Below are 25,825 nucleotides of genomic sequence, written 5' to 3'. Positions count from 1 at the left end.
TAGAAGGGCCAAAGCTAGAAAGGCAGGTAACACTTTCCCTGAAGCCAGTTTTGTTATTTCCTAGGGAGAGCATCACCTCTCACGACGATGAGCTCATTGACACACGGCTTCCTCTGGAATTCCCAGTCCAGGGCTTAGCGGAGTCTGGGCCCACAGTTTGTGTCAAAGACTGGGGTGAAATGGAGTGTAACAGGATGGCTTTCTATCACCAGACAAGGCCTGTTCTTTGCACAGATACCCCTTCTAATGAGGGGTTGGGTGTCTAGGCCTCATCTTTAAAAATGCTCTAACAGGACTGGGATTGTGGCTCAGTGGTAGAGCGCTCACCTAGCACGTGCGAGGCCCTGGGTTAGATCCTCAGCACCACATAAAAATAAGTAAATACAATAAAGATATTGTGTCCAACTACAACTAAAAAATAAATATTTTTTTAAAATGCTCTAACAATGAAGACTTGAGATAACTCTTAGAAAAAAGATCAGACAGCCACCCACAAGTGCAAGGGCCTTTGGCTCTATACTCAGATGAGGAAACTGAGGTCTAGGAAAAAGAATAGTTGCCTGAGGTCTCCCTGCTAGGCCTGGATCCTAAAAAACCAGGGTGTCTGGACTCTTCTCTCTGAGGCCTGGTCTCCTGCTTGGAGGGGTTGGAGCCCCAACCTTCGCCTCCATCCCACCAACACCACCACCAGCCAAGACATGCAGCTGGTATTTTTCAGAGCCACACCCACTCTGTTGCCTAGAACCCATGTTTTCCAAGGCGCACCCAGGGCCCCACCAGGAGGCCGCCTTTCCCCTCTGGGAAGGGGTGAGCCACCAGGAGGCTGGGCCACGCAGAAGTACAGGACTTCATTCTAGAACTCAGTGTCAGCTAAAAATAAGTGCCTAGTGCCTGTACCTTCAGGATAACTTGGTGCCTAGCAGGCAGGCAAAGCTGGGCTTCCCACTGTGATTTCAGGCCGACATTCCTGGGAAAAGGTGTGCCTGGGATACCTCCTTGCCTGAAGGCCTTGGCCTTCCCGCCCAGCTACTGGGAATCCTGAGCTATGAGTGACCCAAGAGGGGCACAGCCCAGCTCTGGCAGGCAGGGCGGTCAGGAGCTAAAGCCACTGCCTGGGGCAGCTCAGGGTGTGGGGGTGAGTCAGGGGCCACCCACCCCTGGAACCTCTGAGGCTTGGCAGATCCGGGTGCCAGCTTCAAAGCCTTGTGACTCAGGCTTGAATCCCCCCACCCTCACCGGATTCCCTCCAACCTTCTGTGGACAAGTGCCCAACACTGAGCCAGGCCAAAGGTAGTAAGGGCAGGGACGGTTCTGTGGCTCACTGTCACGTGTCCAACGCTGCACCATGTTTAACCTTCCTCAATGTCGGAGGCCACATCTTTCAAAGGCATCTCGGAAGAAATGTCCCACCTGACAGCTGCTGGGAGGCTTTGGGGCTGAGCCAACGTAAGATCTGGCACAAGCAGGCTCTGCCAGCTGGCCTCTGGCTCCTCTTCCTCAGCTTGGGCTGCAGATATATATGGGCCTCATGGTAGGGCACACTCCTGGAAAGGAGTAGGGTGTGCGTGTGTGTGTGTGTGTGTGTGTGTGTGTGTGTGTGTGTGTGTGCAGGGTGGACTTGTGTCATCTTCATGCTGTGGGCCAGATCCCCACAGGTAACCCCTCCACTGCTCTGGATGACCCCGACTGTCCAAGGCAAACATCCATTCTAGGTGGCTCCAGTCACCCGTGTTTACTTTAGGACACCATATAATGCCCCTCTGCACAGAGATGTGTTGAGATTCGGGAGACTTCTAGGCAAACCTGTGTTCCTACAAAAGCCAAGCTTTCCCTTGGAATCTGTGACCAGGGCCCAGCCTGGCATCAGGGTGAGGCAATTCACAAAATGTCCAGGCTGGCCGGCATCGGGCTTGCCAGGTTCTGACCCTGAGCTATCTTTCCTGCCTCATTCCCTCAGGGCTGATCTGGGTGCCCAAGGCTTTAGGGCAGTCCCTGGCACACAGCAGCCCTGCCCGCTCCCACCTCTCCATGCACTCTGGGGCCGCTCATCCTTTCTCCTTTCTTACTTGATCTCTTCTGCTCATCTTTCAAGGCCCATTGCAGATGCTACCTCCCCCAGGAAGCATTCCAAACTCCATCCAATCCAGGCGTGCCAAGCCTCCCTGACACCCACACAGGTCTTACGAAGAGTCAACTCTTATCCAGCCTCATCTTGCCTGTCCTTGAGGGCAGGCTGGTGACTGAGGGCTCTAATTCTGGTGTCAGACTGAGTTAGGCTTTGATCCCAGACCCTCTCATCCCATGTGCTCTTTCCTCTTTCTCAGGGTCCTGATTTCTTCCCCTATTAAGTGTGTATAGTTGCAGCAGCAGGGCTGAGGGAGGATTAAATGAGAAAGAAGTGGATGCCAACGTTGTTACTGATTACACCTGATGACAGAGCACTGTCACCAAGCTCCCACTTAATCCGTACAGCGGTAACCCTCTGAGGTACACTCATGCACCCCTCTCCAGACTCTAAGGTTGGGGAGCTAGTCTTTTTGAATGGTTAGAGCTCAAACTCAGGCCTCTCTGATTCCAGGATTGGAGCTACTTCAATCCTTCTGCCCTTTTTCAAATCACATGCCCAATAAATATGAATTGAATTGGAAATAGGGAAGTCAGTGAAGTCCACCCACTCTTCATTAACCGATCCTGTCCAGGTCCACTGGGACCCTCAGCTTGGGGAGCTGCCTCCTGAGCATCAGGGAAGATGATGTTCTCCATCTCTCCATCATTCATTGAAAGCAATGCGGACCCACCATGTGCCTGGTACATATAGGATCAATCGTAACTGCTATTCACTGAGCACTTTCCATGTGTCAGACGCTACACAGAACCTTTCACATATATCATCACATTTAATCACCATAGCAGAGTCCTTGTTATTCCCACATCATAGAAGAGAAGGCGTAGAGGGGTGAAGTGGCTTGTTCCTTGAATCTAGGTCTGCCTGCATCGTGGCTGCGTCGTGGCTTGCATCCTTAGCCACCATCCCAGCATACATGATCCCACGTGGAATCCACGTGGGATGCAGTTCATTTCCTTGCTCTTATTCTTCATCAGGAATCTGGTGTCTTGTCTAAGGTCATTCATCTAGCAAGGGATCTGAACCCAGGTCAGTTGGAGTTTTAGGCCTGAATTCTCAAGTCCAATTTGGATTTTCCTATTGGGGTCAGAGAGTCCCCAAAAGTAGGTCCAGGGGGTCAACCCAAGGACCAAGTCTGGGGGCAGCAGAAGTCTCCCCCACCTATCCCTCAGCCTGGTCCCTGGTCCTTTAGCACTGGGAACCCTGGGAACTTGGGGGAGAGGAGGAGGCTGTTGACGCACTGTGCCGGGTGCTGAGTTGAGCAGTGACTCAGGGAGGGAGGCCCAGGCCAGGCCAGCCATTGTTGGGGTCCTCTAGGAGGGGGAGGTTTGGGTAAGGCAGGGCTGAGTCACAGCAGCGAGATCAGACAGGGAGCTGGGATGGCCGGATGACCTCACAATGGGTCTGGCAGGGAGCCGCGGGCCCAGGCGGGCCTGGTGGGCCCAACCTGGCAGGACAAGCACATCCCCTCTTTGGCCGCCCATAGCCAGGGGGTGTCTGTGAGACCAAAAGGCCTCCCTTTGGGTTCCCTGAGACCTTGAATTGCTGGAACCCCAAAACCCTGCCCAAATGGGGAGCAGCTGGGATAGGAGCAGGTCAGAAAAATAGGGGACAGAATCTTGCTCTCTACCCCTGTGATGTGTGACTTGGGACAAACACTTCCAGCTCTCTGAGCTTTGACTCTCTCTGTCCTACAGATTCGTGCAAAGATCTTGTAAGTTGATGATTCCTGGCTATCTCCTGGCACCAGCTGGAGCTGGGGAGAAATGAGGGGGGCAGCCACCACCAGCCAGGAGCCCCCTAGAGAGCAGGTGACCATGGCCCTTACTGTGTGGTGTTGGGAAATAGCCTTTTGATATCTGGGCTCAGTTTCTCAATGTATCAAAAATAATAACCCCAAGCTCTCAGAAGGAGGTGGAGGATGGTGTGCAAGGTTCCTGAGAGTTCCCACCATACTGCAGGTCAGGTACTGGAAAGAGAGAGGGAGACCCACTCTGTGGAGCCTAGATGCCATGGGAGAGCTCCCATCATGTGTGCCTGGAAGATGAGCTTGGGGTCCTTGTGAGGTCACAGCCTGCCCCATTACAGCACTCTCCAGGGTGGGTTCAGAGAGGGTGAGTGTTGCCAAGGTCACACAGCAGCCAGATGAACAGCTCCCCCAGTTAAGGGGAGGTGGCCTTGAACTTGGATGAATGTGGAGGTGGGGAGGGGAAGGCAGAGCCTGACTGCTTCAGGCTGAACATAAAGCAACCACTTTTCCTGGGACCTCCTCAGCCTGAGTCAACCAGGGGCTGCGGTTGCTTCTGAGTTCATCACCTGCCTGCTGCCTGCCGCCCAGCCTTGGAACCCAGGCCTCAGGCATAAGGGAGGTCTGTAATAATGACCTGGTGGTAATGACAGCCGTGTAGGGAGCTGTGCCCACGTGTCAGGCACTCTCCCTGCTTTCCTTCATTTGATTCTCCAAAACAAACCTGGAAAAGTGGACTGGGTGGGGCCTGGGAATGAGGTTCAGAGAGGCTGCATCAGCTGCTCAAGGTTACACAGCCAGAAATAGAAGAGAGGGGTCTCAGGCCCCAAGACCATGTTCCTGGTACCATGCAGCAAGCACGCTGAGCTCACTCTGTGTCAGATATTTGGGGGGGAGTTGAGGGATAGTTTTGGGGGGGTCTCTGGCTTGGCTGGGATTTGGGGAAAGGGACCCCAGAGGCATCAGTACTTGTCTAGGACAGGGAGCTGGCAGTGTGGAAAGTCTGGGAAGGAAAGTGCTGAGACTAAGGACCAGTGTGTGTTCTGTGCCTGGCTCAAAAGGGAAGGACAGATAAGGAGTACAGGCCCCCAGAGGAATGAGCAAGGCCTCAGCCAGGAGGCTGGGGGGCGGGGTGGGTTCCTGGCAGGAGAGTCATTTGACTGAGGCTGAAGAAGCCGAGGAATAGGTGGCCGAAGGCACTCGGTGATCAGAGAGGAGGCTGGAGGCCAGGATACAAGGGTCTTGAACACCAATCCAAGAGATCAAAGTGAGACAGAAGGAAAAGGGAAGGCTGGGGCAGGGGGGGCCTGGGGTCCAGTCCTGGAAGGGAAGTGTGGGGACCTCCTTCAGATCCTTGCCTGGACTCTCAGAAGAGCCCCAGCCAGGGGAAGAGCTGCCCAGTCTATCTTGGCACCTGAGAACACCTCATCCTTGCAAGCTTAGGGCTGGCTAGAGGGTCTCTGGCCCCAACAGCCTCCAACTCCAAAGAGATCCATGTTCTCCGAAACCAGACTCCAATGGAGACAGAGGCTGGGCCAGAAGAGGAATCCAGGACAGAGTCCCGTCCCCCCCCCCCCCCCCACTCAGTTCTGACAAAGTGTAGATCCCATGGGGCTAAAGTACCTCAATGTCGGCGATGGGCACTGAGGTGCATTCCAGGAAAGCTCTGCCTGGAAGAAGATGCTCAGCTTAACTCAGCTCCTCTCTGTACTTTGCTGTTGCTCTGTGTGACCATGGGGGGTAGGGGTGGGGGAGAGGGCAGCCCACCACCAAGGTGTATTGAACCAAACCCCCTTTTCCTCTTCTTTCCATTAGACAGTAATACTTGGATCCTCACTTGTAATTTCCCCCAGAAACCTCTGGGGGGCCCCCTTCTGCCAGGACCCACTTTCTGGGTGAGGGAAGGAGGCTTAGCCATGCGTAGTGAGGAACAATAGGCGCATCCCACCGACCTGATCTCAACCCCCGTGGGGCAGGGAGTTGGAGGGCACGCATGGCGTGGCCACACGCGGTGCACTTTAGGGGATACGTGCAGGTTCTGAAATCTTACGAGCTGGGTTCAAGTCCTAGCTCTGCGATTCCCTGATCACCTAGAGCAAAGCAGCGCCGGCATCTTTCTCTGTCATCTCCCCTGCCTCGGCTTCCCCATCTATAACCTCCCTGTGCTTCAGTTTCCCCATTTGTAAAAGGGTAATGGGGACAGTAGAGACCTGGGGCCAGGGGCCAATCGCAAGGCGGCGAGGCGAGCACCGAGCGGGTGGCGGACCCGCCCTCGCCTCGCGACCAATTTTGGGCAAAGCTGCGCGGCGGTGGCGGCGCGCTACGTGACGGCAGTGAGTCAGCGCGCAGGAATGCGGAGGACGCTTTGTTCCTCGCTCCGCGAACGAACGTGCCAGAGCCCGGGCGCGGCGGGGCCTGACATCACCTCGCGGCAGCAACGCGGCCACGTGCACCCCGCTGCAGTGCAGGGCCGCCGCTGGCTCTCAGGGACACCACACGCCCCCCACCTCTCCTCCACCCCCCAGGGCCCGGTGGCCCAGCCCACCGCGGCTGCGGGCGGGGACGCTCCACTTGCATCCAAGTCGTAGCAGGGCTGGCTCTAAATGGTCCTGGTAGCCCAGCATCCGTGAGGACCACAGGGAAACCACGGTGGGGTGCGGGATTGCCCGAGGGGGAGAAAGGCACCTGCCCTGGAAGGGCCAGTAGGAGGGACTGAGACCTTTAATAGCCACAGCAAGTCCTGAAGCTGCCCTCGGGAGGCTATTTGGGGGCCATTCCCTGGTTCACATCAAGGGGGGGTGTGGGAGAAGGAAGCAGAGGTGAGTCCTCCTCCAAGCCCTACCTCCAGCTTGCTGTGTGTTTGTCCCTGGACACTCCCCTTCTCTGGGACTGGGCCTGTTCAGCTTGCAAATGGGAGGATACTGACAGTCTCTCCTCCCCAGAGTCCTGTCCTGGGTAAGGAGGCCTCAAGCCTGGAGACATAATACTTTGCAAAGGAGTGTATGGGCCTTGAGAAGTCTTTGCAAACTACAGATGGTCACATTGAAGGTCCTTGATGTGCGAGGCTGTGTCTCATCCTTCTAAAGGCAATGCCACCTAATGACCAGAACAACCTTGAGTAGCAGGCATTGCTGCTGGTGGAATTGGAGATTCAGACAGGGGAAGCCATCTGCCCAGCCACACTGGTATTGGCCTAGCAGTCAGGACCCCAGGGCAGTTTGACCAGGCCCCTTCCTCCTGATGGGTGTGGCCCCTCCACATGGCTGAAGTGTCCTACTTCCCACACTGCTGCGGTGCTGCTGAGGTGGTCAGCTCCGGCAAAAGGAGTGAGAAGTCCCAAGGCTCTGCTGTGGGCTGTTCCCTCCAACTCTGTGTGCGTTGGCATGTCCCTTGCTCCTCAGGTCCTTCCTTGACTGCACCATCTTCAAGTGGGAATCCATTGTAGTTTCCTCTGTGGTCAGACATGACCAAGTCTGAGTAGGAACTACATGGGGCAGGCTGGGTGGCCAGCTGAGCTGCAGGAAGTACCCTATCCCTTCCCCTTCTGTTCCTTCTCCCTTCTCTCAACCACAAGGTCCCTGACACCAGGGCATAGTCCCCACAGTCCCACCTAGCACACAGGGCTGGAGCATGGAGGTCTTTTTTTTAGGAGACCACCTTTGTTAGTCCTGGCCTTTGGGATTCTGCAATTGAGGACCCTTCACTGGAGACCTGGCCAGTCCCACCCCTGGCTCTTTGTTTTCTGGAACCCTTTGGCTTTTGTTTCTCTTGTTTTATATGAAGGAGATGGGGGTGACCTCTCCTTACCCTGGAGTTCACCTTACAGTGGCCTTGTTTCCACCTACTGCCCATCCTTTCTGGGTACCCTGACATGGCCCCACTCAGTCTCAGCTCACTTCCAGCGATGGGCACTGGCAGAAAAGTCCAAAGACCTGGATGGCTCTCAGTCTGGCCCTGCCCTGTATGGTGGTCTTCTCCACAGGTGGCACAGGTGGGGAAGGATATTGCTGCAGGGGCCAGGGAGGCCCCTCTCTGCTTGGAGCCAAGGTCCTGGCATTTGGGCAGTACCTGTCTTTCTGCTGGCCATACTTAGATCACTTGTAGATCTCTCTATCAGAGAGTGAAGGGTGCGTGGAGGCAGAGCCGCCCGCACAGCACAGTGGTTTGATGGTAGGCTCCGGAATCAACCAGCTCTGGGCTTTGCTTCTTTGCACCTCAGATTTGCACTCTGCATCCATAAGTGAGGAGCAGCCTCCCTTTTGAATGTTCAGGGAGTTTTCAAATTAGCCCCTGCTCCTAGTCTGCACCCAGAGAGTTACAGTGACCTCCACATGGTCATCATCTCCCTTGACCTGTAGCATTGCATCAGTCACGACAATCCTCCTGCAGATCTCGGTGCTCATAGATTCTTCTGGTTCCCCAGTGAGGAAGACCATGTGGTCCAAGCTTAGACCCACCACTGCAGCCCAAAGAAAGACAGGGCCCTGCCACATGGCATGGTGGTGGGACAGGTAGAACCTTCAGTCAGCCTTGTGTGGAGCCCTTTTGACCTTCAAGACCCAGAGGTTCTGAGGTGACAGGGGTGATGGAGAGATTGGAGCAAGCAAGCATCTGCACGTGCCCCCCCACCCTGCACAATTCCTGGCACTCGAGGGCCCCGCCTCAGTCTGGCACGCCTGCTGGGATTCCTGCCCATGCGGTTTCCCCTCGGCCTCTCCCTCACGTCCGCTGGCAGAGCATTGCCAGCTGTCTGCATTCTTCTGCCATGAAGACTGTCACCCTGGGGCCGGGCCTGGCTAGGACATCCGTGCGTGTTGGTGAGGATGCACAGGGACACACCTGCAGGCACCTGTCTCTCTGTGCCCATGTATGGCTGTGCCCTGTGTGTACATGTGCATGAGGATGTGTGTGTGCACTGGCAGGTGCAGACACCTGTGTGGACAGGTATGAGTGCAATGCAGGGGGACTGCTGTGCAGGAGGGAACATGCACATCCCTAGGGGTCCCATCCACCTGAGGCAGGGGTCTGTGCTCATGCACAATGTTGGGGCATGCAAGCTTCCTATGCTAGAAGGCCCTTGTATGTGGAGGATCGGGGACCCAGGTGTGACCTTTCTCAGACTGCACTCACAGCCACTGGAGAAAGCTGGAGGAATCAAGAGAAGGGGGTCAGAATGAGTTGAAATGTGGAGACTCTGTTTGCCCAGTTGGGCTGGACGTTGCCCACAATTCCTCTATTTAACCCTCATACCAATCCTAGGACAGAGAAAGGTGTGCCAAATGTTCTGTCCATTGGAGATTCAGAGAGGACCAGTCACTTGCTGAAGGTCACACAGTGTCTCAGTGATGGAGCTGGTGTTCAAAGTCATGTGTGTCTGACTCTGAAAGCCAGGAAGAGGCAGGGTCCTGCAAAGGCCACAGACCGGCACGGTGCTGTGTGTTGTGCAGCCCAGAACCAGGCTGTTCCCTAGAAATGTGAGGGCCTCTGAACTACCACCCAGGCCACCTGTGCCCACAGCCTGCCTGCCTTGGCCTGATAGTAACAAGCACAAATGCAGTAGTTGATCTGTGCCAGGCCCTGGTGGAATTGCTTCCTGCAGGTAGGAACTCATCCTTGCTATTATTCTTATACTGCACATAATATTCATATTATAAAATAATATGTAATAATTATACTAATTATTATTAAAGGCTATGATTAGTCTCATTTTAGAGATGAGGAAACTGAGGCTAGAAAGGTTGAGTAACTTTCCAAAAATCCCCTGGCTAAGAAAAAGTGGCACAGGTGGGTGTCCAGTTCCTGCAGCCTGGCTCCAGAGGCCAAGGGTAGAGCCCCTACACACTCTGATCTGACCCTCATCTTCTAGTAATGAGACTCCAGTCACACTCCTTTTGGCTGGGTGGTCCCCAACTCCATCCGATCTGTAGGCCCCAGGAAGTTGGGGTTACATGCACCAGTCCCCACCTCATAGGTGGGGAAACTGAGTCTGACTTGGAGTCTTGCCTGGCCTGGAAAGGCAACTCCTGTGGCCCAGTGCAGCCCTGGCGCTGTGTGTTCCTAGTCTGCAAGCATCTGCTCTCTCTGGGCTGCAGTTGTTGCCCCATCTCCAGAGAGAGTAGGTAGGAAGGGCTGTCCCAAGGCTTCCAGGTGGGGAGTCCTGAAAGGAGGCGGGGCAGGCCTGGCAGCAGGCAGAGCGTGGGCAGGCCGGTGAAGGTGAGGCTGGGCCAGCACTGAAGTGAGGCTCGGGAGCCGGTTTTCCCAGGCTGTGTCTGAGTAATCCTGTGTCTATATTTATCTCATCTTTTCTTGGGTGAGCAAACAGAGCCTGATGCCAGACAGGTTCCCCACCCCCTGTGCCGGCACGTTTCCCTCACCTGTTGGTGGCTCTGTAGAGCTCCTCACTGTTGGCCCCAAGCTCAGCCGGTCCCACGTAGGATGCACCAGGATGCTCGAACCCAGTGGTTTCCCTGCCAAACTAGGGTTCCCACCTGGGTTCCCTAGGTGTCAGTGGTGGCCGGGGCAGTGCAGCCAGTGGGCTGCCCACTTGGGCCACAATGAGCAGCCATGGCTGTCACCTGGACAACGTTGGTGCATCACACATCTGGGAAAGACCCACCCCACTCAAGAGCAAAGGGTCCTCTTGTCTTGGACAATGTCTTTCATTCCTGAAATGCTACCAGACCCCTTTCTCCCCAGGATCTGAAACTCACAGAAGAGGAAATCAGGCTGTTGCAGGGGCCCAGAGTACAGCCTGTGGGGCTGACTCCTGGCACCCTGACCTTGAGTAAAGAACCCTTCCATGACTTGGTTTCCCTGCTTGTCAATGGGGCTATATTTCAAACTTCCCAGAGGTCTCGTCGCATTAAATTAGAGGCATTATGAACTGACAGATGGGGTGGGCTTTGCCAAGGAGCGGCTGACAACACACCTGCTTCTACCTTCCCAGACCCACAGCAGTGATCATGGGCATACACAGGCCCACAAGGGGACATGCACACTTTCACAACATGCACGTGCAAGTGGACACCTCTAATTCTGAGAGGTGCATGCAGTTTTAGACCCAGGGTGAATCAAATGGGTTGGGTTTGGACACTGGGAAGACCCCAGAAAGTCTAGGAGTCACATACTAACTTTGTTGAGGCCTTCCTAAAGGTAGAGGGGGCAGGACATGTGGCCAGGCAGGCCAAAGGGATGATGGGAACAGAACAGTCTTGTCAAAAGATGCACAGCCTGGACCAGGCCTGGGTTCCATCACTCTGACCCCAGTCTGGACCCCCATGGCTGGTTGGGCCTCTACCTTGGGTGCCATCTCTCTGACCTTAGGGAGCCCTGGGCCTGGTGCACGTGTACCACAGCCCTATCTGCTCCCAGGCTGGATTAGGCAGAGTCCGAGGACGTGCTGGGCCGGCAGGCTCAGGGGTGGGGCGGGTGCCAGCACTGGAGCTGCCCTATGCCGGCTCAGGCCTGGGCTGCAGCAAGACCTTGTATGGCTGTGGCTGGGTGGCTCCGCGGCGGCACCCATTGGCTGCGCTGGCACTCCCAGCTGGGGCTGCCTGGGCCTCAAACCACGGGTAACCAGAGCTCCAGGAGCTGGTGGATTAGCATGCCTGCCTGCCCGCCTGCCTGCCCGCCACCAGGGCTGCTCTTTTCCTTTCCTAAAAAGGCAGAGCTGGGCAGAGGAGATGGGCAGCAGCTCAGGCCTGTGGCAGAGGTGGGTGGCCGCGTGATACAGGTGGCTCTGCAGGGATTTAGGAACCCTAGCCCTGGCCTTGGGCCAAGCTCTTCTGGCTCTAGACATCAGTTTTCTCATTTGAAAAGAAGGCAAATGACAGCTGGGTCTTCCTAAAATGGATGAGGCTAGGATTAGATTGGGGACTACGGGTGCTGGGCCCTCCCAGCACCAACCCAGGTTCGAGGGCCACTCAGTAGCAAAGAAGCCCAGGCTCTTTCCTCTGGGGGAAGCTAATTATTTCCCAACTGTGATGATCTTGGTGCTCACCACAACGACCTTGGGAAAACAGGGTCACCTCTCTGAGCCCAGGTTTCTTACTATGTGAAGGATGATGCGGTGATAAGTCCCCTCCTCTCAGGGTCTACCAAGCTATACCCATGCAGGCCTCTAGCCTGGTAGCATGACCCCGTGCAGCATGACCGCAGGCTGAAGCACTCAGGTCCCTCTCCCCCCTGCGACCCTTTCTTCCTCTGCGTCTCTCTACTCACTCCTAACTCGGGCTGGCCTGGCTTTCTGAGGCATTCCTGCCTGTGTGATCTGTCTCCAGGGTTCTCTAGGGAAGAGCGTGGTCTCCAGGTTCTGAGCCCAGTCAGGGTACAGAGCAAGGTCTGCCAGTCCTGCAGATTCAGCTAAAAACCCTGGGGATGGGAACTCAGGCCAAGCTTGGTTGAGGCCTTGACTGCTGCAGACCACACCACTGCACTCCTGAGACTCTGAGTTGCACTCTGGGCCCAGAGTGCCACTGGCTAGGGGGTCATCTTGGGCTCCACCCTTTTTCTGTAAAAATGGGAATGTGCATCCTGTCTTATTCCACTCCCAGAGGAAAAAGGTTTTGTGGCCTCAGGAGAGCCACTTGGGAGGGCTGGCGGCCAGCAACATGTAGTCAGTAGGGTAGGCGGATGATCTTCCAAAGAATTCATGTGTTCTTTCCGTGCTCTCAAGTCCTGGACCCCGCATCTGCTGGTCAGTCCTCACACATCTGTGGCCTCAGGCATGAGAACCCTACGTGGCTGCCAGATGGTACTGTTGACAAGCCTGCAGCTGCTGGACAAGAGACCCAGCTGGACCCTGGGTGGTAGCAGCTGGGCAGTCTGGGGCCAGCCAGAGGAGAGTTCTAGTCCCTTTCTTGCCACCGACCAGCTGTGTGCCTTTGGCTGACTTCTTCTCTGCAAATGGATACTCTGCAAATGGTGACTCCCTGGGTGGTTTGAAGAACTGTCAGTTGGGTGGGTAAAATGCTGAACACGGAGCACGCTCTACTTCCTCTTCTGGGGCTGATCAGGGCTGCACTTCTCCACTGGCTGGACTGAGACTCAGACTCCCCGAGGCCATGCTCCCAGGCACCTGCTTTATTAGTACCTCCTTGTCCTTCCACGCTCCATGACTTTAATGCTGGCTGCTGTCTTTGCCTCCTGTGGCCTCCTCCAGGTCATTATTTCTTTGACTCCCTGCATAAATCCAGGCTCTCTGAGGCTGACACCGTCCCCGACATCTGCTCATCTCCTGGTCTAATTCTGAGAAGTCCTGACTTTGTGTGATTACCATTCAGGCTGTTTTCATTCTCCTTCATTAAGCCTGACCATTTGACTAGCTTTGGCCAGCAAAATGTGAATGGAAGGGATATGTTGCACTTGGCCATGGAGTGTCTGGATTTTTTTTTTTTTTTTTTTTTTGGTACCAGGAGTGAACCCAGGGGCACTTAACCACTGAGCCACATCCCCAGGCTGTTATTTATTTATTTACTTTGAGGCAGGGTCTCACTAAATTGCTTAGAGCAATTAAGTTGCTGAGGCTGGCTTTGAACTTATGATCCTTCTGCCTTAGCCTCCTAAGCCACTGGGATCACAGGCACGTGACACCGTATCCAGCTGGATTGCTTGTTTTTTGCAACATAACAGAACCTATTCTGATCGATACGCCCTGGCTCACAGCCCAGATCTCCACCTAATCCTGCCATCAGCAGGACTTATTTATTTATCACCTGTGTACCCAGGTAGCACCTTGTGTGCTCACCTCCTGGCCTCTGAGCCTCCAGTGGCACTCTCTTACAGTATCTCTGCCACCACACCCGTGGTCGACAGTCTTCATCTACTACCGTCTCACTCTGAAATAGTCGGTTAAGGCAACTCCCAACCTTGACTTCTCTGTGTCCATCCAGCCCCCCATGGTGTGACCACAGGACTCCCTCTGCCTCAGCCACACCTTCCAGCCCATGGATTCAGTGGTCCATATCTTCACCTCTTCACTTGCCAATATTCTCACCTCCAGTGCTCACTGTCCCTCTGTGCCACTGTGGACAAAAACCACCCTCTGGATGAATCTGTCTGGGTCCTTCCCCATGCCTGGGGCATGGACGCTGGAAGAAGCCACACAGGGGGGCAGAGGGTGGCCATGGCCCTCAGAGCCACGGGGTGCCTGCCTGGTTCCCTGGTGGACTCTCTTCTCTCAGTGCTCACCCAAACTCCTCAAGTCTCTTCCTGAAACTTTCCCAGATGATGTCACTCTGTTTACAGAGAAAATCCATCCCCAGGTGGCCTGTACCTCCTCCCTCTGGATGCCCTCAGTTACAACGGTGACTTCATCTCTTGATGGAGTCAGCGAGGGCTCTTGTCATTTCCTCCCTGTCAGCCTGTCCAGTGCTCTGCAGTCCTCCTCCCCTGGACTGCAGCTCCCACCAGCTCCTGCCTAGCTCGCTCCTTCCTATGCCCTGGGCCCCAAGGCGTGGGCGGGTGATCCCCTTCCCCGGTCTCCTGGCTGCTCAACCACCACCTTCTGCTGCCACCACTTATTCAGCAGTCAACTATGTCTCCAAAGGGCCCAGGCCAGCTTCCCCTGCACCAGCTTGGACTCCTTGTTGTGCAAACAAGCAGACCGCTTAGGTCCTCAGTGCTAAACCTCTGGGTAGCACTTTGCCCCAAGAACCCCTCTGATTGTCCATCAGCCTCTGTCTGCTCCTTCTCATGGTTCCCCTGCCTTGCTGACCCTTAGGACTTTTCTCAGGGACAGGTCTGTGGGTGGCCCAGAGTTCCTCTGGACTGGAGCACACTTCTCTTTCGCTGCGTACGTCGTTTGGCCCTGTGATAGAGTGACTGACAGCTGCCTGTTACAAGGGCAGCTCTCAGAAGGTAGATGGTATCTGTCTTGCTCACTGATGGATGACTGCCCTTGCAGCACTCAGCAGATCAGCGTGGAATACAAAAGGGAGGGACCCACATCTTTCCTACCCTGGTGACCCCAGTATCCTGCAGAAGTCCTGCTCGGAAATCATTTGTCAGAAATCACAGTAAGTCGAAAGCTTACTGTGTTCAAGGTTCTATTAACCTCCCTCTATGTACCATCTCAAGCACCCTTACATGCACAGAACAATAACCTCCACTTTACAGATAAGGAAATAAGCACAGAGAGGTTAGTTGGCTTGCCCAAGAACACATAGGCAGGAAGTGGCTATGCCAGGTTTGGATTTCAAGTATCCTCCTATAGTCAGTTGAATGGCAATCCCTCCACCCTTGCCTAAAACTGTCATATCTTACTCCCCAGAATCTGTGAGTGTGCCCTTGTTTGGAACAAGGGTATCTGCAGAATAATTGAGCATCTTGAGATGCGATCATCAATGACTAGTGTGCCTAGAGGAGAGAGAAGACACACAGAGATGTGAAGACGAGACAGTCACTGGAGTGGTGACCACAAAACCAGGAAGACCCGGAACAGTGGCAGTCACCAGAAGCCAGAAGAGTGGCAGGGAACAGAGTCTCCTCAGAGCTGTAGAAGGAGCCAACCCTGCAGAAAACTTGATTTCAAATCACTGGCTTCCAGGACTGAGGGAGAGAACATGTTTCTGTTATTCAAAGCAGCTGGTTGATGGTAATTTGTCATGGCAGGCCTAGGAGATGGACACAGGCCCTGGTCACAGAGTGATACATCTGGTGCTTTGTTGCCAGGCCTGAAGCGAGAGCCCTAAGACAGTATGGGCTGGGTGACTATGGCCTAGTCACCCTGCTCTGGATCAGATTGGTCCATAGAAAATGAGTACTCGGTACACTGTCCCCTCAATTCTGACATTCTGCCACTCTTGAAAAGACCACAAGCCAGGCAAACAGGGCTATGTTGGGATTTTCAAATTTATTCCAACGTGCTATTCTTTTTCTTTTTTTAAAAAATATCCTCCGGCTGAACACTCAGCTGGAACTGTAATAAAGGCAATTATTATACTTGTAAAAACTTCTCATTCACAGTACAGATGTAATTTACAACAAAGGTCACACACATCAATACTGAGCATTTTTTTCCTTTTGTACGTCAGACTCTGTGCTTTAGACCTGCATGGATTTTTTGTTGAGTTTTTTTTTTTCTTTTGCACTGATATATACCATACTGACATTGCAAGATGCAAATGTAGAAACCGGAGTTTAAATAAAATTACAGGCAAAACTACCCCATCCCAGTGCAGTGGCTGTACATATCTACAGTACAATTTTTGGAATGTATTGCCATTTAAGAACATAGAAACTTTCTACAGACAATTTCACGTACAGAATACATACACCTTTTAGAAAAAAAAAAGGCAAATATTTATCTTACAGAGAGTGTGTATCTTACATCTGCCTACACATTTTCTTTTTTCTGTTTCTTTTAATTTCTTTTAACACTAGATTTAGTAAAGTGATCATAAGTGCCGATGCGTTTTTTTTTTTTCCTAATGGGAAGCAGACTGGAATCACGACACGGAAGCAGAGTTTGCACAGATCTTCGGGAACTTTCTTCCCCCGGGCAGACTGGTCTCGGAGGATGACTGCTCGGCCAGGACTTTAGTTTTGAGAAAGACTTGTCTGGAGCAAGGTCTAGAGAGGAATTCAGCTCAGCTACATTGCTTATCCTTATTCCAAAGGACTGGGTGGGAAGGGAACAGGGCCTAGAGGAATCTGGAAGCGAATTCTTTCAGACTTTTTCTGACAGAGGAACTTAAGTCTGGGGGAGTGAGCAGTTTGCTACTGTCCGGCCCCTGGAGGGTCTCAGTGGCTGGGACCCCAGTGTAAGCTATGGACAAGGATAGGAGAGAGCAGGCCTGTCCTTGGAGAAGAAAGGGGTTGGTATCCAGAATGACTGATATTGCCAAGGTGTGAAGGGCATCCTGGAGGGCAGGTCTAGGTGGGGGGGAAGTGGATTGGGATCCCCAGCAGAAGATAAGGTTTGTCTGGAAACCACAGCAAGTTGGTTCTTCCCCCACGGCCAACATCCAAGGACAGGAGCTAGTCTGTCCCGAGAAATGGCATTTCAACAGAGCTAGCTCGGGTGTGTGCACCACGTCAGTGCCGCTGGCCCCACTGATCCCCCGGGTCGGGGGCAGCAGATCATAGGCAGGCTGGAAACTGTGTGGCTGGCAGGGGGCAGAGGCCCAGAATGGGGTGTGACTGGAGAGAGGTTTTTCCCAAAGCGGGGAGGTTGTGCATATGGGTTGGGGGCCCAGGGCGCAGGAGAGTGGGCACAGGGTCTGGCAGAGAGGGTTAGCACTGTGCTTTGTGGTGGTATCAATTTGGTTCCTCTGGGCCCCTGTGGGGCAGCAGCTCTGAGGCCAGATTCTATGAAGGTATTCTGTCCCTGTCCCTTAGATTTCCAGTGACCCCTGGCCCATTACTTCTTCAGGAAACTGCAGGGACTCTCCCCTGATGGCCACACTGTCCATTACTAGGCTGCCCAGGAAGGGGACCTTGGTGGATGGATTGTTTGAGTACAGGGGAGACAGTGCCAGGGAGAGCTTGGGGTGTATAATAGGGTGGAGGGGGGTGGCTATCCCTAAGGTCAGGAGCCAAGCCAGCAGTCAGGGACAGGAAGATCTTGGCCTGTATCCAGCTTCTGAGGCTCAGCTCTTGAAGCCTAGGGGTTCAGGATGAGTGAGGGGAGCCCAGGACAGAGGCCAGGGCTCTGTGACCAGGGCCCAGGCTCTTACTCACTTGCTACAGATCCAAAGAGTGCCAACGTGGTCCAGGTGGGCTTGCTGGTTTCTCCTAAGGTGAGCAGGAGCCCTAGCCTGAGTCAAGCAGCCAGGCGCTACCCCAACTCCCCAGCGCTGGAGACTATAGGAGGCCCCCTGGGAGGCCCTGCTCTTTTTGTCTTAGCTTGGAGGAAGGCAAAGAGAATGAGCGGCTGCTCTGGTGGAGGCTGGGCCTGTGGCTGGTTTGTCCACCCAGCAGGGGCCTGCAGGGAAAGGCCTGAGCTGGAGAGAGGGGAAGGATGGCCAAGCATGAGATTGAGGCCTATCTACAGCCTGGCGGAGATCTGGGAACTGGCCAGAGAAGTCCCTGTTCTGTGCAAGGTGGCACCAGCACCTAGCCTGGGTGGGACACACCATGGCCCCCCTTTGTAAAATATTAGTTGTTTCTGGAAAGATAGGGGGAAACTCCTCCTCTCCCAGGTGGAAATGGGAACCTTTAGCAGCAGTGCACAGGAGCACTCACTTTTACAATTAATTATATGGGCTAAACATGCTGGAGGTCAAGCTCCATATTTTAACTTGGGATTTAAATTTCTGGTCAAATTATTTTTCTTGAAAAGCAGGGTTTTTTGTTTGTTTTTGTCCCAGGAAATAGAGAAAAATTCAAAGGATGTGGTACAATTTACAACTCTTCTAGGTTGAGAGACGAGAAGAGGAGGAGGTGGGGGGATATGCCAAACACCATCTTCTTTTTCTATATTTATAGGTTTTTTTTTTGGGGGGGGGTCTTAAAAGAGATTTAAGCCAAAACATAGGCCCAGGCAGTTCCTACCAGTCACCATTTGGGGTATTTCCTTAGGTGGTAGAGGCCTGGCCATGTGTGGAGGGGACAGAGAAACCAGTCCTGCTCCAAGGGACCCGGAGCCCTGTGAATTCACAGCGCCGAGCACTGGAAAAGCCCAGCTATGAAGGTCGTGAGGCCCCTGTAGTGCAGGGACTGAGGTGAAGCAGAATCCAAACCCCAAGCTGAGGATAGTCCCTAGGCTTGGCTTCGGCCCTTCGGCCTTGCGGGCAGCCTAGGGCCAGGGCCAGGAGAGCAAGGCAGGAGTTAGGTGTGCCAGAGCCAAGAAAGCGACAGTCGGGGCTCCTTTCCTAGCCCAGAGGCTGGGGGCAGGATGGTGGGTATTGAAGGGAGGGGCTGTCACATGGCTTGCTCACCTGGGAAATGCCAGGATAAGCCCACAACTCAGATGAGCCGGGTATCTGGGATCCCTGGGGGAACCAACCAGTTTTTACCTTCTACTTGCTATTTTGGGTTGAAATTCTAGCAAAAGCAACTGCACCCCCGCTTTTTTCTTATAGAGAATAAAAGGAAAAAGAAGATGATCTCTTGGGGTTCTGCCTGCATTTGTGTTCCTCTGCCTGGGGCTGCTGGCCCTTCTCTGGCAGAAAAGAGTGGCCGCTGGCCGGGGCAGGGAAGGAGGAACTAAAGCAGCGACGAACAGGAACCCTAAACTTCTGTACACGGACTGCTTGCATCTCCACTTAATTGTGTTCTGTGCCCTCAGTGCATCCCCTTTCCCTAGGCCAGTGGCTGCCTCTCACTGTCCTTGGAGGCAGTGGCTGTGACTGCAGGGGTGCTGTAGAGCACCCCTCCTGCAGCCTTTCCTAAAAAGCACAAACTATCCACAGCCTCAGCTCCTTGTGGGTTTGTCTTGTTTTTATGTATGTGTGTGTGTGATTTGTTTCTTTTCAAGCAACAAAAGGTATAGAAAAAGGCACAGGTAACTGCAATACATGGGAAGATATAACAGATGGGAGCTGAGCAGAAACTGTGTGGACAGATGGACAGATGGGACAGGGGGCCCATGGGAGCAAGATGACTCCAGGACGTTGGCTGCAAACATCTGTTGCGGAACACCGGAAGCCAGATGCTGACGCGGTCGGACGGAGAGAGGCTAAGTGCTTGGGGGGGCCCTGTCCTTGGGCTGGGGTGGCGATGCCCTGGGCTCCCCACTACCTGAGGGCTTGGGGGAGCCCTGGCTGGTCCTGGGTTCCCCAGAGAGGTTCCTCCTCCGGGCTGGGAAGCGAGCAGAGACCTCGGCCAGGCAGCCCACGGAGCTGCTGCGGTCCAGTGGTGGGGCGGCAGAGGCCTCAGGGGTGGCCAGCGTGCATGGTGACTCCAAGTGGAGGCTCCAGGACTGTGCCACCTGTTGGCCCTGGGGTGGCCGTGGGGTACAGGGGCTGTGAGTGGCCACAGGTTCCACAGGCACCTTGGCCCCATAGGGTTCCCAGTCAGGAGGTCTGCCTGGGCCTCTGCCTGTCCTCTCCCCTTCCTTGGGGTAGTCTCTGTCCTCCAGCTCTGAGGAGAGTGTGAACTTGGAGACCTTAGCCACGGGGGACACAGAGGCTGATGAGGTTCCAGTGGGACTCCAGCGGCCTCGCTCCTGGGCCTCTCGGGCCCCTGTCAGGTCGTTGCCACCCCCTGAGAAGCCACTGACCCAGGCTGTGGAAGGCCCTGGCAGCAGGGTGGGGTGGGCCCCAGGCCGGGCTTGTACCATCTGGATCCCACCGATGGGAATCAAGGGGCATGGGGCACGGGGAAGGTGCTGGGAGTGCAGAGGCAGGTGGCTGAAGATGTTCTCCTCTGTCCGGGCTGGGATGTGGCCGTGGAAGTCATGGGGGGCGGAGAAGGGTCGGGAGGAAAGAGGATGAGCAGGGCCAGGCGAGCAGGTTGGACTTCGGGACTCGGCCTTCTGCAGGGGTCAGAAAACAAGACAGGGGAAGGCAAGGGTTACATGCTGGGCACATGGAGGACAGCGGCCTAGAGGCACGGAGAGCAGTGGGCCCCAGACCACCGTGAAACCAGCTGAGCTGGGGCCAGAACCAGGCTGCTGGCTGTACTCACGATGCTGCCCAGTGGGCTGTCTCCAGCTCTACAGTGACCACGAGCACACTCTGCCCCATTGTCTTCATACCCCCCGGCCAGCACATTTGGAGGAAGGGTGCTCCGATGAAGGGGACCCTGTGGTCACTCTGGCCTGGCCCTCTACCTTGGTTCTGCTGCCCTCCTATTCCTAAAATGGTCTTCATTCATTCAACTTCACCTTGGCACTTGGGTTCCCACCCAAGGCTCTTGACCTTCCACCATGAGGAATTGTAATGTGACCTCCAAATTCAAAATCAAGGTAAGATTTCTCCAGGAGTGACAATATCAGGTCACGACAACACTGTGACAGAAAAGGTGTTGGTAGGTGAAGTTGACAGAGATGGCACTGTCAGTGGTGGGGTCCTGTGGTGACAGGGATGCTGGTGGTACAGAGATGGCATGACAATAGGGTAGGGACTGTGTGGATGATGGGACAACATCGATCAGGCTGACAGGTGCATCAGTGGGGTGCTGAGGTGCCAGGACAATGGGCGGTGTTGGCCAATGGCAGCTGTGCTCATGGTCTGACAGGAGCAATACTGGCTGTGGGGAGCTGTGACAATGACATTGGAGATGGGGATGATTTGGGTTAAGCTCTGCCATCTGCCCAACAAGCAGGCTGGGTTGGGTCTGGTGGGGAATTACACAAGTATTTCCACCCACATCCAAGGCCACGGCTCTCACTAGGGGTAGGACTCTGACCCAGGAACTCCAGAACCCACACTTGCTGCTGCTGAAGTTGCAAGAAAGTATCATAACCCAGATGGCTGAAGGTGCCCAGCCTGGTGCCTGGTATAGTAGCGCCCAAGGAATTTTTGCTAAATTATCAGCAACTACTCAGCGGGCAGAGTTGTTTAGCTCCAGGTGTGATTCTCAGAAAGTGTGAACTTGTCACCCTCCCACCCCTGGGAGTGACAACGGCAGGAACTCACCCACATGGAGGTGCAGGTCTCCGGGCTTCTGCCAAGAAGTTTGTGAGGTAGAGGTATGGGCGGGAAGAGAACCCGCGGAGCTGGCCCCAAGCCTGGACCATGCTCACCCGCTGCGGGGCTGCCTGGCCCAGCCAGGGCCCACTTCCATGGCAGCGCTGACCGTGGTGGTGACTCAGCCCGACCCAGAGACCATCTCCCGGTGGGTGAGCGTCTGGAGAGGCCTGGATCTGTGGTTCCCTCAAGTTCTGGGGATAGATGTGTTCGAGGGGCCAGTTCTCTTCCCAGGGGGTGGGGAGTGAGAGAAGACAGTGCAAGTCTTGGAGACCCACAAGGAGGAGGGGCCATGTCCCTTCCTGGACCCATCTGGGGGCCAAGCATGCTTGCAACTGAGGCCTGTGGTTCTGGGGCCGGTGAACATTGCTGGGGAGATGAGTCGTTTTTGGTTAGTGAGTGTTTGCGGGTGAGTGGTGGACGGCTGCCTGCTTCTTTGCTTGGGGACCATGGCCTTCTGGGGGACATGGCCTTAGAGCTCAGGGCTGAGCTTGTGTCCTTCTCCACAGGGCCCGACAGGGCCAGTCCCAGCTGGGGAAGACCCAGGATGCTCTGGCTGGAGGTGGAGCAACTGCTGGCTGTCAAGTGCTCAGCATCAGAGACGGAGCCGCCTTGTGTGGCCTCATTGTCAGACGTGGCATCTGGGGGCTGAGGACCCTGGACAGGTGAGGAATCTGCCTGCGGCATGGCTGTCAGACCGGGTGGAGGCGCCTCTGAGGATGGCCGGGACAGCTCGTCCTGGCTCTCCTCCTCGTCCTCATCCTCGTCGTCATCCAGGTCTGAGTCCGAGTCCGAGTCCTCCAGGTCTGAAAACTGATGTTCCTCCACAGCCTCGGAGCCCTCTCGCCCTTCCGAGTCCTGGAACAGGTCATCACTGGTTCCTGAGGGGAGAATGCAGGAGACCTGAGGTCAGCCCTGGCTGTTCCTTCTAAAGCCCAGTTTCTTGATCTGCCACCCAGGCAGTATTGCTATGGTAATGGCACAAGATCTCTGGGTGGACCAAGTAACATAACAGATATGCGAATGCTTTGTAAATCATCGTGAACAGCAATGACTTCATCTCTACCACATGCAAGTTCAGATCTAAGAGCTTTAAGTGTATTAATCCATGTAGTCCTCAAAGAATGCTGGGACTATTCTAATCTTCAGATTATAGATGCGGAAACTGAGGTAAGAGAGATTCAGTAAGTTACCCAATAAGGTCACAGTAGGTCTGGGGCTGAACCGCAGCAGGTGAGACAGTCTTCTTTTCCATTAATAATCAGGACGGGTTTCACCGTGAGCAAGTTATGTTGCCTTGCTATTCCTCAATCCTCCCTTTTGTCAAACAAATATGACAGTCTCACCTCCCAGGGTTAGCTAAGAAGAGAAAATGCAGGCCTGGCACCTAGCCAGGGTTCCAAAATTATAGTCACTGTGGATTCATTAAAGATGAAATTTATTATTCCAAGCCAGCCTGCATGATTAGTCTAAACACATATCTGACACCATAATCGGGTGTTGCTGGCTGGCACAATTGGTAGGTATAGAATAAATACGGGCCCTGTGAGAAGCTTGGCTAAGCTAGCCTCAAGTCACAGAGCAGGGCCCAACCTGGCCATGCCCTTGTCCTGAGGAGCCACTACCCTTTAGAAGCCTATGATGTTCCTAGCCTGGGGAGAGTAGCTCTGAAATGCCAGCTTCCTGGTTTGGCTTCTTGAGGAGCAACTTGGACCAGGTGGGTCACCGTTAGGTCTAGTCTGAGATGTATCTGAAATGGGTAGCATTCTAGATGCTGGAGAGAGCTTTGCTGATGTCTAGCCCACCTGAAAGGCCCTGAGGTTTGGGTTCTGCTGGCCCATTGCTAGATAATGATGACCTCATGTTTCTGGCCAGAGTATGGGCTGGTGAACCATCGGCTGGCCCATCACTTGCATATACCACTACTACACCCACTGTTGACTGGGACCACCAGACATAGCAGCTGACTCAGGCCCCTGATGCACCCAGGCTTTGGATCTCCTCCAGGCCCAGCTTCCCCAGGGCTAGGATGCCCAATACCGCCTGCTTCCAAATAATCAACATGCAGAAGTAAAATGGACAAAAGAGGACGTTCGGTGGGCTGCAGGTCCAAAACGATGGGGTAGAGCTGGGGAGGGCCACAAGAGGAAGGGCAGGGTCTCCTGGCAGCAGGGAGCAAAAAGATGAGGAATCTGGAGGAAATGGGGACGGGGTGGGGGTTGGAAGGGAAAGGGGGATAGAGATGGGAGGGCAAAGTTTTGAAATTTGGCTCCAGGCCAAACTTGAGTCCCCTTGCCAAAGACTTTGGCTGTAGACTACTGCAGCCCCAGAAGTTCACCTACCCCTGCCCCTCACTCAGGTATGGTGAAACAGAGGCACAGAGAGGGTAGGGGTACAACCAAAATCATCCATCAAGCTCCTGGCTGAGTTAGAACTAAGGTTCACAGCCCTTGCATTATTACACTGACAGCTTAAAAATGGTTTTATGCTTTGAAAAGCATCCATGGCCTTCATTTGGATCCTAACTTCACCATTCTCTTGCTGTGTGACTCTGGCTAACTTCCTTTTATCTTTTTGTTCAGTTTTCTCACCTGTAAAATGGGGAGGGGGATTAGTAATAATAGCCCCTCATGAAGGTGTTGTGAGAGTTCTGAGGTCCAGCACACAGTTAGCACCCAATAATCCTTAGCTATGACCAGCTAAGAGGCAGGTAGCTGAGCAGCATTATGAGCACTGATCAGTCATTGGGTGGTGCAGCTGGTGAGGGAGTCAGGGCCAGCATCTCCTGATATTCACCAGGGAGGCCCCTAAAGACCTTCTTTACTGATGGGGAAGTTGAGGCCCAGAGACTGAGGTGGCCTGTGTTGGTCATTCAGCACATGAATAATGGTAGCCAAGGGTGCCCAGCCTGGTGCACGCTTGCCATGCCTTCCACATCCAGGTTCCTGCAGGACTCTAGGGGATATGCCCCTGTCTGGTTCGCCCCTTCCTGATGCCTCTCATAGGGATGTCCGGCCCCTGGGATCAAGGGCAAAGCTCAACAAGTCCTACCCACTAAGAGCTCAGGGCCCTAGGACCACCAAAGGAGCGCACCTCTGCGCTGCTAAGTGCCATAGCTGGAATGCGCCACACGGTGGCGCTGGCGCCCAACCTCATCTCCTCCGGGGCGGGGCTACAATGCCGGCCACCAGAGGGCTTGGTCTTCCAGGCTACCTTCCCACTTTGTCCAGCACACGCCAACTCCTGATACCCTGAATCTGCCTAGTCAGGAGGTGGCAACTCCATCTTTAAGCTATACACCTTGGAGTCATCTTCGGGTTCTTTTTTCCTTAGCCTCTTCTTCTCCCCTCTCTGATGTGACAGCAAGATCTGTGAGCTCTACCTCTGAATCCACCCAGAATCCACCACTTCTCACCTGCGCTGTGTGGCTGTCCGAGCCTAAGGTGTGCTTGGCCTGGACCACTGCCTCCCCTGCGCCCCCTGCCGGCTATGCCCTGCACCCAGCCAGAGCCCAGGCGGTCAGAGGATGTCCCTGGTGCTACCTTCTCACACTGGATGACAGCCAAGCTCACCCCTTGACCTTCCTGGCATGAGGTCTCTGACCCACTGTCCTGGTGTCAGTGGGCTCTAGCCACACGGGTAAAGTGCTGTGGTCTTAGGGACTTAGCACCTGCTGCTTCCTCTGCCAGAGAGCTTTCCCCAGACCCCACAAAGCTATGTTCCAGGCTCTCAGTTGGTTTTTTGTTCTGCCTCTCTCCCCTGCTCTATTCCATATTTATTCAATGTCTGCCTCTCCCTCTAGAACACAGGCTTCCTGACACTGTACAATGGAGCTCAGAGCAGAGTTGTCCTCGTAGTTGCATCTGGAAGGAATGTGTAGATTTCATTCTCACAAAGGTGGGTATGGTCATCCTTGTCCACCCCACTGGGAAAGTGAGGCTGGGAGAGAGGCAGGGACCACCAGGGAAGCTCTGGGTTGGGCTCAGGGTCCCCCAGCAATGGGGAAGTAGTGTGGAGCCAGTGCATCTCTATGATCTTTGGTGACTGCCTTTACCTGTCTGAACTTTACTTTCTTGAAATGCGGAAACACAAGTTCCTACCACCTGTTCTGAGGACCTAATTGAACAATATCTGTAAATGGCCTGATGTCCACTCTTGACAAGCATGGGAGCCCCATAATTTGGTGTTGGGAAGTACAGCCCCAATTTCATTCTGTTCTGTTCTATAAGAGAAAGGGAAACGTGATTTAGCTCTTTTGTGAGACTGCAAATACATCTCCAAATCTGAAAAATGAAAACCGAACAAAATACACACACACACACACACACACACACACACACACACACGTTATCCTATGTTACATTCTAAGAACCTGATCCT

At 54.2% G+C, this 25,825-nt stretch overlaps 1 protein-coding gene across 2 annotated transcripts in view; it reads right to left on the bottom strand.

The window, feature by feature from the left end:
* Positions 1-15,727: 15,727 nt before the first annotated feature.
* HIVEP3 (HIVEP zinc finger 3) overlaps positions 15,728-25,825 on the bottom strand; it is a 464,171-nt gene continuing 454,073 nt past the window's right edge. For both annotated transcript variants that reach the window (XM_081305082.1, XM_081305083.1), the window contains 2 exons: positions 21,395-22,326; positions 15,728-20,289 (listed from right to left, as the gene is read on the bottom strand). In XM_081305082.1, the coding sequence (XP_081161208.1) occupies positions 19,492-20,289; positions 21,395-22,326 (1,730 nt within the window). In that variant the 3' untranslated portion in view covers positions 15,728-19,491. The remainder of the gene's footprint in view (positions 20,290-21,394; positions 22,327-25,825) is intronic.

This window comes from Spermophilus citellus (assembly GCF_964194105.1).
Source record: "Spermophilus citellus genome assembly, chromosome: 9".
Lineage (NCBI taxonomy): Eukaryota > Metazoa > Chordata > Mammalia > Rodentia > Sciuridae > Spermophilus > Spermophilus citellus.
The sequence above is the reverse complement of the archived record's forward strand: the minus strand, read 5'-3'. Positions and strand labels throughout refer to the sequence as shown.